This window comes from Lissotriton helveticus, chromosome 12 (genome assembly GCF_964261635.1).
Source record: "Lissotriton helveticus chromosome 12, aLisHel1.1, whole genome shotgun sequence".
In the NCBI taxonomy this organism is placed as follows: domain Eukaryota; kingdom Metazoa; phylum Chordata; class Amphibia; order Caudata; family Salamandridae; genus Lissotriton; species Lissotriton helveticus.
Window position 1 is genome coordinate 566118532 of NC_136073.1, and position 14281 is coordinate 566132812.

Consider the following 14281-nt stretch of genomic DNA (forward strand, 5'->3'; position numbering starts at 1 on the left):
AAAGAAGTTTGAGATGAGTGAGAAGGTTGGGCTAGAAGATATATTGAGCGAAGTATAGGCTGAAAAATAGGGTAGTGCATTGGAAATGCTAAATTAGAAGAAAGTGATAAATATATAGATCCATGAGTACATTGAAAGTATATAGATACATAAAGGAGGTAAATATATTGATAGAGGCACAGGATGAGAAATAGGGTAGTGCATTGGATATGCTTTTTCAGGAGAAAGGTAACAGGCACACAGATCCAAGTACATGGAAGGTACATAGATGCACAATGGAAGTATGTACACGTAGACCAAAGATGATTTTTATTTATTTATTATTATTTTTTCTCTTAACATAATATTATTTTACATGTTTATACAAAGTAATACACAAAGATAGGTACATATCTATAGTGAAAACAATTGTTTATATATTGTGGTGCATGCTGGTACATTACTCTGTGCATATGTTGTGCGTGGTGTACATTTGGTGTGAGTGTGTTGCTCTGTTTGTGAATGTGGATGGTGTGGGCTGGATATTACTAAATGAGAAAAAGGGCATCATTTCTGTCCCTAGTCCCGACCACTCTCGAACAGGATCAAACAGGCAACTGCCCTTGTCCTCTCCGCCCTTAGCTTCGACGCCCGGGCTGAGACGCCCTAAGCCTGGCCTCTTATAGCCCTAGTAATCAGGTGACCCCTTTAGCCAATGGAAACCCTAGCCCTAACACTATCCAATCACAACACTAGCCCTAAAATCTAGAACCAATAGGAGACCAGGACCGTACAGCCAGTGTTAGCCCTAGTCCAAGCCTCTTCGAATGGGTAACTGATGCACCTTCGATTGCCAGATTGTTCCAATGGAGCTGGCTGTTACATTTATGGATCCCCCTCGTTTCATGAAATATGGCACAGGTTTCTTGGTACTTTTTTTGCCAGTGCGATACAGAGGATACTGATGGATGGCTTCAATATCTGGGGAACTTGTCCTGAAGACACAATGTTTTGAAAGGGACTGACAAGATGGAGGACTTGAACACACATTCATCAGGGTACAAACTGTACTCGTTCGTGGCCATTGACGTATATACAGTGTTTTTAGTTCAATGCACTTTTCTTATGGGCAGACACATGAATTCACTGCTGAAGAAGAATACGATCCTGGATGCAGTAACCAAAATTAAAGCCCTGATTGCTTTTTTTTGCCAATAGTGTTTGTGTTTTTACCAGTACAAGATTCATATTTCAACAACAGATTATTTTATGACACATCATTATCACAGTACTTTATATGTAGACCTGTTACACGTTACATTTGTTAGTCCCGAACCATACCTCCAGTCTTTATACTGAGCCTCAGAATATTACCCCCTTTTTTTGGTCATCTCCTTTGTCCCTATAGACTAGCGGTGCACTTGTTCCTCTGTTGAGTAAGTGTATTTAATTATTTTTGAGTGTCCCGCTTTTTTCATATCTCCAATTTGTTGTAAATATAAAAAAATATTCTTTAAAATGATTTATCCTGCCTGCTTTTAGAATCGAGAAATGCATACATTTCATTGCTGCTTACCACCCAGTTATCCTTGGAAACAATTGCCTTGCTATATAAAAAGGAAACTGTTTGTATCTCTATAATTTTGATGATCAGACACAACTCTTTATGCACCAAATGAATGCCCAATTTCGGTTTCAGGAGTGCTTGTACTCAATATCTTCATGAGCTAGCCTTGCACACTATCTTTTCTCGTCCAAAATGTAATATTTTTTTTCATGTGAATTAGCAGAGGGGCAGACATATTGGCATTTACCAGCTTACCATCCCCAACTATCTCAATCCTTATTGTTGCGTATCCTTTTATTGAGACTAGGAGGTACATGCACCAAGCTATAGATTGGTAAAGGCGAAAGCCTCCGCAATCTGGCAGATTAATTTTTTGAAGATGAATCCTGATCTTGAGTCCAGCCACAAGATGGTGATCTCCCAAACAAGCGGTAAATCAGAAGGATGCTTTCAGATCTACAGAGCCTATGTCTCTAATAATTATCTGGGAGCTTCCTCACAACAAATAAAAAATGTTGTTTAGCTATTGGGCACTGTCTTGAGAAATGGTTTTGTCCACTGAGCAGGGGGAAGAGAATCCTGTCATCTTGGAATAATGCTCTTATGTCTTTACTGCAGGAAATGCTGGAATATCTGTGGAAGAAGAACATTCGGCAGTTTATTCATAAGGTAAGGCGGGCGCTAACTCTTTCTCACCTTTCTGAAAATGCTGTTAGTGAACTGCATCCACATTGCACTTTGCATATTTCCTTAACGTAACATTTATTTGAGTTTCATGCCACACTTCTGCCAGTTCTATGGGATGTACGCAACAGTTGTTAATAGCTCTCAATTAAATGCTACTCAGTTCAGCGACCAAAGAAGGATGGATGCCTGCATCTGCCTTGTCGGATTTCATACTGACCTTCAGGTTAGGGTGGCCACCTGGCATTGAGGCAAAGTCTGGACAGTGACTGTAAAAATTCAGGACAAAAGCTCAGTGTTACAGTTACATCTAGGGAAGTTCTACAATCACATAAAAGTAGATAAATAGGCTGCCAACACAATTAAAAGTCAAGAAAGGTTTGTGGTTTGTACAATACATAGCACTAGTGAGCAAACATTTACATGTATTTGGACTTATTCAAGGATAAAACAAACTTGGAAAGATAGCAGCATTTGACAGCTGACATAGGGACAGCTTCATGCACATTACCTAAAAGAGTGTATGTCCTAGTAGCAAGTTAAGTGAGGCCAACCCTACTAGGTACTCTGGCATTTCCAAAGTGTGCTACAGGCAACAGAGCTGCCACAAGGGATGTGTATGCTGAAAAATAAAGCCTTAAAACCATTGGCTTAGAACATCCCTCTTCTTCCTATAAGAGCCTCACTCAAACGTCCTCCAAAGGATACTTTCGCGGAGGCTGCAGAGGCACCAATGGTAAGGGAAGAGGTCCCTGCAACAATAACCGCAACTCCCCTACCATCAAACATTGACTTCCCTGCACTTCCCCCGATCATCCCATTCCTGTCTGGGGACGTCTCGCACAGTTCCTACCTGTCTGGAATTCAATCACAACAAGTGGGTAAGACAAATTATCCAGTATGGTTATTGCCTGGAACTCACCTCTACTCCCCCAGCTATTCCTCCCAGACAACGTCCAATGTCCTCAGAACATCTGACACTTCTCAAACAAGAGGTTCTCTCTTTATTACAAAAACTAGCAATAGAACCAGTCTCCTTGCCTCATCAAGGCACAGGGGTTTACTCCCTCTATTTTCTAATTCCAAAAAAGGACAGCTCTCTCAGGCCCATATTAGACCTCAGACCGCTAAACATCTACATTCAGTCGGACCACTTCCATATGGTCACTCTCCAATAGTTGCTCCCACTGCTTCAACAGGGCAACTTTCTCTCCACTCTGGATTTAAAGGACACCTACTTTCATACTCCCATTCACCCCGCTCACGGGAAATATCTCAGGTTCGTGGTAGATGGACAACACTACCAATTCAAAGTCCTCCAATTCGGGGTGACGACAGCACCCATAGTCTTCACCAAGTGTCTCGCAGTAGTTGCTGCATATTCATATTCCCTTATCTAGACGACTGGCTCATAAAAGCCAAGTCACACAGCAGCTGTGTCCAACACACACACAAAACAATCCAACTGCTTCACAACTAGGGATTCACGGTAAACCTCACCAGATGCCACCTCCAACCGTCCAGCATACAACAATATTTAGGGGCTACGATAGACACTTCAAAAGCTCTAGCATACCCCAACCCAATCAGGTTAACCGCCATACAAGCTCTAATAGCAAAATTTCAGCCTCAACACCCACTACCAGCTTGAGTGTTCATGCAGCTAATCGGGATAATGGCCTCTTGCATTCTCATCGTCCCTTATGCAAGACTCCAAATGTGTCCCTTACAGGAGTGTTTGGCACGTCAGTCGAACCAGGCTCAAGATCAGCTAACTGATCTGGTGTTGGTAGACTACCACACCCATCACTCTCTGCAGTGGTGGAGCACACAAAACCTTTCGAAAGGGCGGCCGTTCCTCGACCCAGTTCCACAGATAGTGCTAACAGCAGACGCATCACTCACCGGCTGGGGAGCTCATCTTCAAACCCATACCATTCAGGGCATGTGGACCCCTAAGTAAAAACAATTCCACATAAATTACCTGGAACTTTTGGCAATCTTCCTAGCGTTAAAATCGTTTCAACTCCACCTCGTAGGTTAAGCTGTCCTGGTCCGTACAGACAACATGACAGCAATGTATTACCTACAAATACGGGGGGGACACTCTCTGCGGCTTACACACTTAGCTCAAAGCATATGGAGATGGGCCATTCCTCAGAACATATGTCTCCTTGCAGAACACCTCCCAGGAATACACAATCAGATTGCAGATCTGTTCAGTCATTGGAGACGGTACAAAAGGGGGCTTCCATTCTTTCAAATGTGGGGCCACCCAGATATAGACCTGTTCGCCACACCAAAACGCAAAATGCCCTAGCTTCGCATCCAGGTATCCACACCCATTATCCAAAGGCAATGCGCTATTGATGAACTGGTCAGGCAAATATGCTTATGCTTTTCTGCCTCTCCCGCTCATTCCACTAGTGGTTCGGAAGCTCAAACAGCATTCCCTTACAATGATCCTGATTGCTCCAACATGGCCCCGACAGCCATGGTTCACAACCCTCTTGGAACTATCAGTAGCTCCTCATCAAAAGCTACGCCTCTCACCCAAGTTTCTCACTCAGATCCATGGAGAGATAAGGCATCCAGATCCCAGTCAACTCAACCTTGCAATCTGACACCTGAAATCTTAGAGTTTGGCTACCTCAATCCCCCGCCACACTGCATGAACATTATTAAAGAGGCTAGACATCCTACCACTAGAGTTTGCTATGCCGCAAAGTGGAAAAGATTTGTAATTTACTGTACAAATAACAACATCAACCCACTAGATGCTTCTATTTAAAACATCATCTGTTACCTTTTGCATCTACAACAATGTAACCTAGCATGTACATCCATTAGGCAACATCTTGCGGCAATAGCAGCCTATCTTTTAAACAGACAACACTTGACTTTGTTTAGGGTACCTGCTATCAAAGCATTTATGGAAGGACTTAACAGAATAATTCCACCTAGAGTTCCACCCTCCCCAGTATGGAACTTAAATGTGGTCCTTACCAGACTCATGGGTCCCCCATTTGAACCTCTGCATAAATACGAATTACAATTTCTCACCTGGAAATTAGGTTTCCTGTTGCCATCACCTCTCTCAGAAGACTCGGCGAACTCCAGGCATTATCCATACTAGAACCATTTCTACAAATCCATCATAACAAAGTGGTTCTTGAGACTAACCCAAAATTTCTACCTAAAGTTGTGTCTTCTTTCCACCTTAACCAGTCTGTAGAACTCCCAGTGTTTTTCCCTCTACCAGACTCCGTAGCAGAACGAGCTCTTCACACGCTAGATGTAAAAAAAACGATATTGTACTACATTGATAGAACAAAATCCTTTAGAAAGACTAAACAACTTTTTGTGTCTTTCTCCCCACCTCATAAAGGCAATCCTATCTCAAAAACAGGGATTTCAAGGTGGATTGTTAAATGCATCCAAATATGCTATGCTAAAGCCAAAAGCACGTTAACCATTCCCCCTAGAGCTCACTTCACACGTACACTAGGGCCATCTATGGCATTCTTAGGGAACATTCCCCTAGATGACATCTGCAAAGCAGCAACTTGGTCTACACCACACACATTCACAAAACACTATTGTGTAGAAGTGCAAGCAAAACAACAATCTAGTGTGGGCCAGGCTGTATTAAGAACACTTTTTCAAACCACTGCAACAGATACAGGTAACCACCACTAAGAGGATAACTGCTGTATAGACTAAGCATAAGTATACGATCTACAGCTCATATGCCTCGAACGGAAAATGCTATTTACCAGTATGCATCTGTTCTTGGCATGTAGAGCTATAGATTTGTATACGCCCACCCGCCGCCCCGGATACCTCTATCTGTTCCAGTACTATCTTACTTAGATACAGTACACATGGACATCTTTTCTATTTCTTACTAACTCCATCATAACCCTCCATGGAAAAACAATCTGGAGATAGAGTCGATGCCCATGCGCACTATCGTCCTAAGGAGGAGTCACCTAGCTCGTGACTATAAAGACTTCTTCTAAGACAAAAACAAAGTGCAAACATCCAAACCCAACACCAGATGGTGATCTGTGCATAAGTATACAAATCTACAGCTCTACATGCCAAGAACAAATGCATACTGGTAAGTAGCATTTTCCTTTCCTGGTACCTATCTCATCATTGAGATGTGTCAGTGAGCTATAAGCCTTAACTTTGCTAGAGCTTTTCTTTCAGGTTCATAGAGCTAGGGTTGTATTTCGTACTAACCCTAAATGTCTTCCTAAGGTGATCTTTTCTTTCCACCTGAACCATTATAGAATGCCCAGTCTTCTTTCCTGAACCTGACTCAGTTGCAGAAAGGGCTCTTCATAGCGTAAATGTTAAACAAGTCTTAATGTAATATGTGGGTAGGATGAAACCCTTTTTAGGGCTCGCCTGCTGATGCGCTTCAGCGCATAGCTGGCGAAGCTCTATAGGGGCTTATCCAGTGTTTATCCACCACTGGCGATTCCACTGGCGATTCCTTCAAGTGCATGTGCTTTTTAGGTCATTGCGCTTGCGCAAGCCCTAAAAAGCGCGTGCACAATGCCACCAGCCGCCTGCCTGCCTGCCTCGCATTACCACATCAAAGGCAGCTCTCCGAGCGCATTTCTCACCCCCTAATTATTCACGGCCGGCCGGCAGGCACATCAAAGGCTGCTGCTGCCGTGACTCGCATTTCTCCTCCCTCCTCCCTATCACTGCCCAGGCCGGCCGTACTTTCTCTTTACAAGGGCGCCCATTCCTGAATCACTTGAAATCTCTCCACATTATTTGCATTTTGTTAATTAAAAAAATTAACTACAACACAGCGTTGCACATTTTTCTCGACTTCGGAAGGATGAGTCCCAATCTCATTTGTACAAAGTGTTGTAATGGGATTATTGGAGAGTTAGAGAAACGTGCTCACAAGTTACATTTTTATGCAAATCATCTGAGTAAATAAACAATAGCATGGTGCCGTTTGCGTCCTTGACTTGATCTGATTTTTATTTTGCTATTATTCTCACAAAGGCTAAGAAGGTCTGCCTACTTTAGTATTAAGTGCTATACGTCGCATAAGCAACAGCTAACCATTCACTCACCCACGCAACGCCACTCACCCACGCAACGCCACTCACCCACGCAACGCCACTCACCCACGCAACGCCACTCACCCACGCAACGCCACTCACACACGCAACGCCACTCACACACGCAACGCCACACACACACGCAACGCCACACACACACGCAACGCCACACACACACGCAACGCCACACACACGCAACGCCACACACACACGCAACGCCACACACACATGCAACGCCACTCACACATGCAACGCCACTCACACATGCAACGCCACTCAACCACGCAACGCCACTCAACCACGCAACGCCACTCAACCACGCAACGCCACTCACACACGCAACGCCACTCAACCACGCAACGCCACTCACCCACGCAACGCCACTCACCCACGCAACGCCACTCAGCCACGCAACGCCACTCAGCCACGCAACGCCACTCACACACGCAACGCCACTCACACACGCAACGCCACTCACACACGCAACGCCACTCACACACGCAACGCCACACACACACGCAACGCCACACACACACGCAACGCCACACACACACGCAACGCCACACACGCAACGCCACACACACACGCAACGCCACACACGCAACGCCACACACACGCAACGCCACACACACATGCAACGCCACTCACACACGCAACGCCACTCACACACGCAACGCCACTCACACATGCAACGCCACTCACACACGCAACGCCACTCACACATGCAACGCCACTCACACACGCAACGCCACTCACACACGCAACGCCACTCACACACGCAACGCCACTCAACCACGCAACGCCACTCACCCACGCAACGCCACTCACCCATGCAACGCCACTCAGCCACGCAACGCCACTCAGCCACGCAACGCCACTCACACACGCAACGCCACTCACACACGCAACGCCACTCACACACGCAACGCCACTCACACACGCAACGCCACTCACACACGCAACGCCACTCACACACGCAACGCCACACACACACGCAACGCCACACACACACGCAACGCCACACACACACGCAACGCCACACACACATGCAACGCCACTCACACACGCAACGCCACTCACACACGCAACGCCACTCACACACGCAACGCCACTCACACACGCAACGCCACTCACACACGCAACGCCACTCACCCACGCAACGCCACTCACCCACGCAACGCCACTCACCCACGCAACGCCACTCACCCACGCAACGCCACTCACCCACGCAACGCCACTCACCCACGCAACGCCACTCACCCACGCAACGCCACTCACCCACGCAACGCCACTCACACACGCAACGCCACTCACACACGCAACGCCACTCACACACGCAACGCCACTCACACACGCAACGCCACACACACACGCAACGCCACTCACACATGCAACGCCACACACACATGCAACGCCACTCACACATGCAACGCCACACACGCAACGCCACTCACCCACGCAACGCCACTCACCCACGCAACGCCACACACACACGCAACGCCACACACACATGCAACGCCACTCACACATGCAACGCCACACACGCAACGCCACTCACCCACGCAACGCCACTCACCCACGCAACGCCACTCACCCACGCAACGCCACTCATCCACGCAACGCCACTCATCCACGCAACGCCACTCATCCATTTGCAAAACGAAAAATGTCAAACTCTTCTATTGCGAGACCTATTGCATTTTCAATGCTTGTGATTAAATGCGGCCAATTATCGTAGTTACAGTGGAATTCTAAACCTCTTCACTGCGGAGAATATGGGGGTAAAACTGGAGACCATACTAAAAACTTTGTGTAGTCCACTTTTATATGTGAGGCTCTTCGGTGCAATTTTTTCATTTAAATTTGCAGCAGAAAGCCTGTGGCTATGACAAGCAAGATAAAAGCACAATCTCATTGGTGAGTTCTAGTAGCTGCACACTGAACTGATGCATTTCAAATATGCAGCCAGTTCCGAAATTCTCTGTGCCTGCCTTGCAAGATGTGTCCCTCTTGCACACAAAAGATAGTTGTGTTGAAAGCTCTGGTTTTGTGAGCAGACACACCCACCCTCTCACCCACCCTCACCCACCCTCACCCACCCTCACACCCCTTCACTCACCCTCACACACCCACTCACCCTCACACACCCTCACACACCCACTCACCCTCACCCTCACACCCCCTCACCCTCTCACCAATACCCCCTCACCCTCACACACCCTCACTCACCCTCAACCCATCACCCTCACTCACCCTCACTCACCCTCAACCCCTCACCCTCACTCACCCTCAACCCCTCACCCTCACTCACCCTCAACCCCTCACCCTCACTCACCCTCAACCCCTCACTCACCCTCAACCCCTCACCCTCACTCACCCTCACCCTCACTCACCCTCAACCCCTCACTCACCCTCACTCACCCTCAACCCCTCACCCTCACTCACCCTCACCCTCACTCACCCTCACTCACCCTCACTCACACTCACCCTCACTCACCCTCACCCTTACTCACCCTCACTCACCCTCACCCTCACTCACCCTCACTCACACTCACCCTCACTCACCCTCACTCACCCTCACCCTCCCTCACCCTCCCTCACTCACCCTCACCCTCACTCTCACTCACCCTCAACCCCTCACCCTCACTCACCCTCACCCACCCTCACTCACCCTCACTCACCCTCAACCCCTCACCCTCACACAGTGGAATAGGTCTCGGAGCATTTGAGTTAGAGCTTTTAGAAATGTTTATGGTTTTTTTTTTTTAATTCTTTAGCATTGGCTACAGGAAACAAAAATGCTAAAGATTTACAAAAAAACCCATAAACAATTCTAAAAGCACTAACTCTAATGCTGCGAGACCTATTGCATTTCCAATGCTTGTTTTGAACTGCATAGGAGAAGGCTTTGTCCAAATCAGGCGTAGCCAGATAGAGAGTTCAATATATCCAAGCCTGTTACGCAAAAGCTAAAAGGGTTTTGCCTGCTTCTCCTATAGCCGAATGTTCCAGGAAAAAAGGGGCCTCTGTGGCCTTACTTGGGAATATCCCTATAGCACACATTTCTAAATCAGCTACTTGGTCTGCACTGAATACTTTTACTAAACCCTTCTGTGTAGACGTCTTAGCCCATCAATAAGACAGCGTTGGCTAGGCTGTACTTAGCACCCTTTTTTAGTCTTCTGCAAAATCAACAGGCTAGCCACTTCTTACGGGAGGAATGCTTTGCAGTCTATGCACAGTATGTATATGTACAGCCACACATGCCTAGAACGGAAAATGTTACTTACCCTGTAAGCATCTGTTCATGGCATGTAGTGCTGTAGATTCATATGCACCCACTTTCCTCCCTTGATGCCGCTGGCTGTTGCAGTTATCATTCATTCTTACTACTCTTGCATGGTCGTCTTTCTATCTCGCTCTCCTGCATCACTTTGCTCCAGGTCCACTCAAGAAGAATTCTTCAAAGAAAAATAACTTGCTCACATCCAAACCCAATACTAGATGGCAGGAGTATGCACAGCATGGGAATCTACATTGCTGCATGCCATGACCAGAGGCTTACAGGGTTAACAGCTCTTTTAATCTTAAACTGAGGGCCACATTTACCAACTTTAGGCACAATGCAAGCCCCCACTAAATGTTGCAGTTCTGTGTTGCATGAAAAGGATAGAGAAAAATCACATCTTGTTTTCTAAGATATGGTACGGTTTATCTCTGCTCCGCTGCTGGTGTACTTTAGGCTGCCTTGCGCCAATACACACAGCCTTGCACCAGAGTGTAAGGGTGTGCATGTTGTGGCAACCATTGCTTTTGTACTGGAAGGATACCCTTCAAGTACAAAAACTATGCTTGGCATGATTTAATACTTTTCCCACTTAGTGTGTGTTATGTACAGTGCAGCACACATACAAAGTTCGAAAAATGTGGAGATTTTTAAAACTTGCTCCACTGTTACGCCTGCCTCAAGGAGCTGCATTCCCCAGTCTACAAATGTTAGTAGATAGGGATTTTCATCAAGACCATTGGGTGGTTGCAAGGGAATGCCCATGTACCACCCATAGGACGCGACGCCCCTTCATGCAAAGTAGCAGAATATAGCACATATCACTACTTTGCATTACTTAAGGCAGCTTTCCAACGCAAATCATGATCTAAGTTGGAAAGTAAATCGCAGCACAACATTGGCATTAAGCGTTAGTAAATTTCCCCTTGAATCTTTTTGCAAATGTTTCAAAGCCTGTCTTATACGGTATGTAATACAATTTTAAAATAATGACTTGCATATTTTAAGTGCTTTCTATTGCACACTGGGACGTCTGTAGCACTTCATAATTCCCCACTGTGCTCATCAGGATTCAAATGTCACCCTGCAGGTACAAGCAGACATCTGCAGTGTTTTCATTAAGCAGCTTAGTTTTCAAAACAGAAGGGTGCATTTCTGATAGGTTAGTTTAACTTGCATTTATGTTTCCTTTGTTGCGTTTTATTTCATAGGCAGTTAGTTGAAGGTGACAGGCCAAAAAATAGCCACAGAATGTTTTGTGTTTTTAATCCGTGTCTCTGAACCCCTTCCCCGGTGAATCCGCCCCACTGTACTCCGGATCCTAGTTCCCATATCTTGTTTCAATGCACTTCAAGCCCTCAGAACAAGGGAGAGCGAGAGGGTTGACCGACTGGGACCTTTGTGCATGATCACGCGGAGGAGACTGGTGCAGTGGGAGCGAAATTACAGACTTAATGATGTCCGTTAAAGAATTGTTTATGGACAGCGGATATATGTCCCAAATAACGGACAGTCCTTGTAAATGAGGGACAGGGGGTCACCCTACCTCAGGTCACTGCTCAGTAAGTGATTTTGGCTGCTAGTTGAAATGGACAGACCGCTCCCACTGCCTCCTCCCTCCATACTGTCCAGAAAGGGTGGGGCGCTCCATGCACTGATTCGCCTCTTCAAAGTTTATTGACAGATGGAAATCGAAAACATATTTCATCGCCATTCATCGCCTATGAATAGCAAAAGTCATGATAAATGATGTCCATAATGAATAGCAAAAGTCATGATAAATGTTGGATGAATAACATAATACATAGTCACACATAGGTCATTAAAATTACAACAAAATTGCATTTTTTAAAACATTAAATCAGTGTCTTGTAAGAGATGCAAATATTAGCAACATCATAAAACAGAGGAATAGACTCACTCACAGCCCCCCTTTAAACCTCGTGATCGAAGTACAGATGGCAGCTGGCTGGGAAGGATTAAAAGAAGCTGGATTAGGGATCATATTTTCAGATCAGAGGAAGCACCTGTCTTTTAGCAACATGCCTTGCGCTCCGTCCGAACAAATATTTGTTCAAGTCACAGATAACACCTGCCCGATTGAAGCCAGACTGTTCAGATGTGGCTTAAACAAACACCGGCAACCTTTTATCAGAGGGGACTATTGCACTCAGCCTTGTATTTTCATTCATATTATCCAAGGAGAATGGGATTTTATTACTCTTTCTATCCAAGCTATGAGGGGAAAGAGGGAGGAGAAGACTCATGTCCCCTCCCCTTTCTGTTAAACCAATCAGCTCGCTGCTGCTTCTAACTAAGCAATCAGAGAGAGAGCCCCTTTAATTCCTTTCACAATCAGGGAAGAAGAGGGGACTTGCTGACATTTCTGTATCAGAGAGGGATCTTATATCTGTTTTCCCCTCCTGTAAAAGGTGTAAGAGATACATGCATGTTTGAAACGATAAATCACCAAAGTGGACAAGCAACCAAGTCTATACCTAAGCAGAGGTAGGGCAAACAAGCTGGAGTCCACAAAACCAGACATATACAAAACTCTACAACCTGGCTTCTCTCACCTCTCTCCCTCTGTGCCTTCTTGGGAGTTACTTGAACTTAGCGCATCTCTCTTTCATTGCAATTGTACTGAATAATTTGTCAAAACCTGCACAACAGCAATTGACAAGGACTGAACTTAATCACATATTACACTTCCCCCGGCAACTCCTTTCAACACATCATTCAAGGAGGGCCACTCAAACCTGCAGCCAGTTCATCATCCACTCACATCCAGCTGCAGATGGTGTCGCTCAACAGTCACTAAAGTAGACTGATTGAACACGCATCCAGAAGACACTGAGTAGTGGTTATGAAACTCAAACAGAAATGCAAGAATTTACTGACAGGCCCTTTGACATTTAAGTGCCAGATCCATCCTAAAGGCTTTTTAAAAAACACTATTATGACACCACTTGCACCATTGCACACGGTCAAAAATAGAAACTATATAAAGATATTAACTCAAACTCCAGCTTGCAGGTGGTATCGTTGTCTACAAATTTACCGTGGAAATGTAGTGTAGAAAAACATCTGTATAACAAGTTGGCTTTTCCAGAATAACAGAGGCTAGCTTGAGGGAGCAAGAGTAGGAAGAAGGAAGATTAAGGATGGATAGCAATAGTAGGACATAAAGGAGTGGAAAACAAAGTCGAATAAAAATGGAAAGATGCTATCAGAGAAGATGCATAAACACGACTCATTAGAATTTGGTCAGATGGAAGGCTAAGTAAAGTGGCGACCTCAGTGGGTATTCTTTCATCCAGGATTACTTATTGACAGGTTGTGGGGTAGAAAGAGTGATAATTTATTTATTTACGTGATTTTTATAGCGCAACAAATACCCTGGGGTGTCTCGGCGCTGTGGAGCTACTGAAGTCAGCCATCCTCTTACTGGTTAAACAACCATGTTTTTAAGAGCCTGCGGAAGCTCATCAGGTTCGGGGCAATTTTGATGGCAGGTGGCAAAAGATTCCAGAGTTTTGGAGTGGCCACAAGAAAACGCCTGTCTCCCCAAGTGGCCGTTCTTGTACGTGGCACAGGGAGGAGACTGGTGTTAGCCGATCTTAGTTGCCTTCTGGGAATATAAAGCTGAAAAGCTTCAGTCAGGAACCTGGG

The 14281-nt window shown here is 45.6% G+C and overlaps 1 protein-coding gene across 4 annotated transcripts in view; it reads left to right on the forward strand.

The window, feature by feature from the left end:
• ELMO3 (engulfment and cell motility 3) overlaps positions 1-14281 on the forward strand; it is a 300338-nt gene that overhangs the window by 160309 nt on the left and 125748 nt on the right. For all 4 annotated transcript variants that reach the window (XM_078668416.1, XM_078668415.1, XM_078668418.1 and 1 more), the window contains one exon: positions 2165-2215. In XM_078668416.1, coding sequence (XP_078524542.1) covers positions 2165-2215 — 51 coding nt within the window. The remainder of the gene's footprint in view (positions 1-2164; positions 2216-14281) is intronic.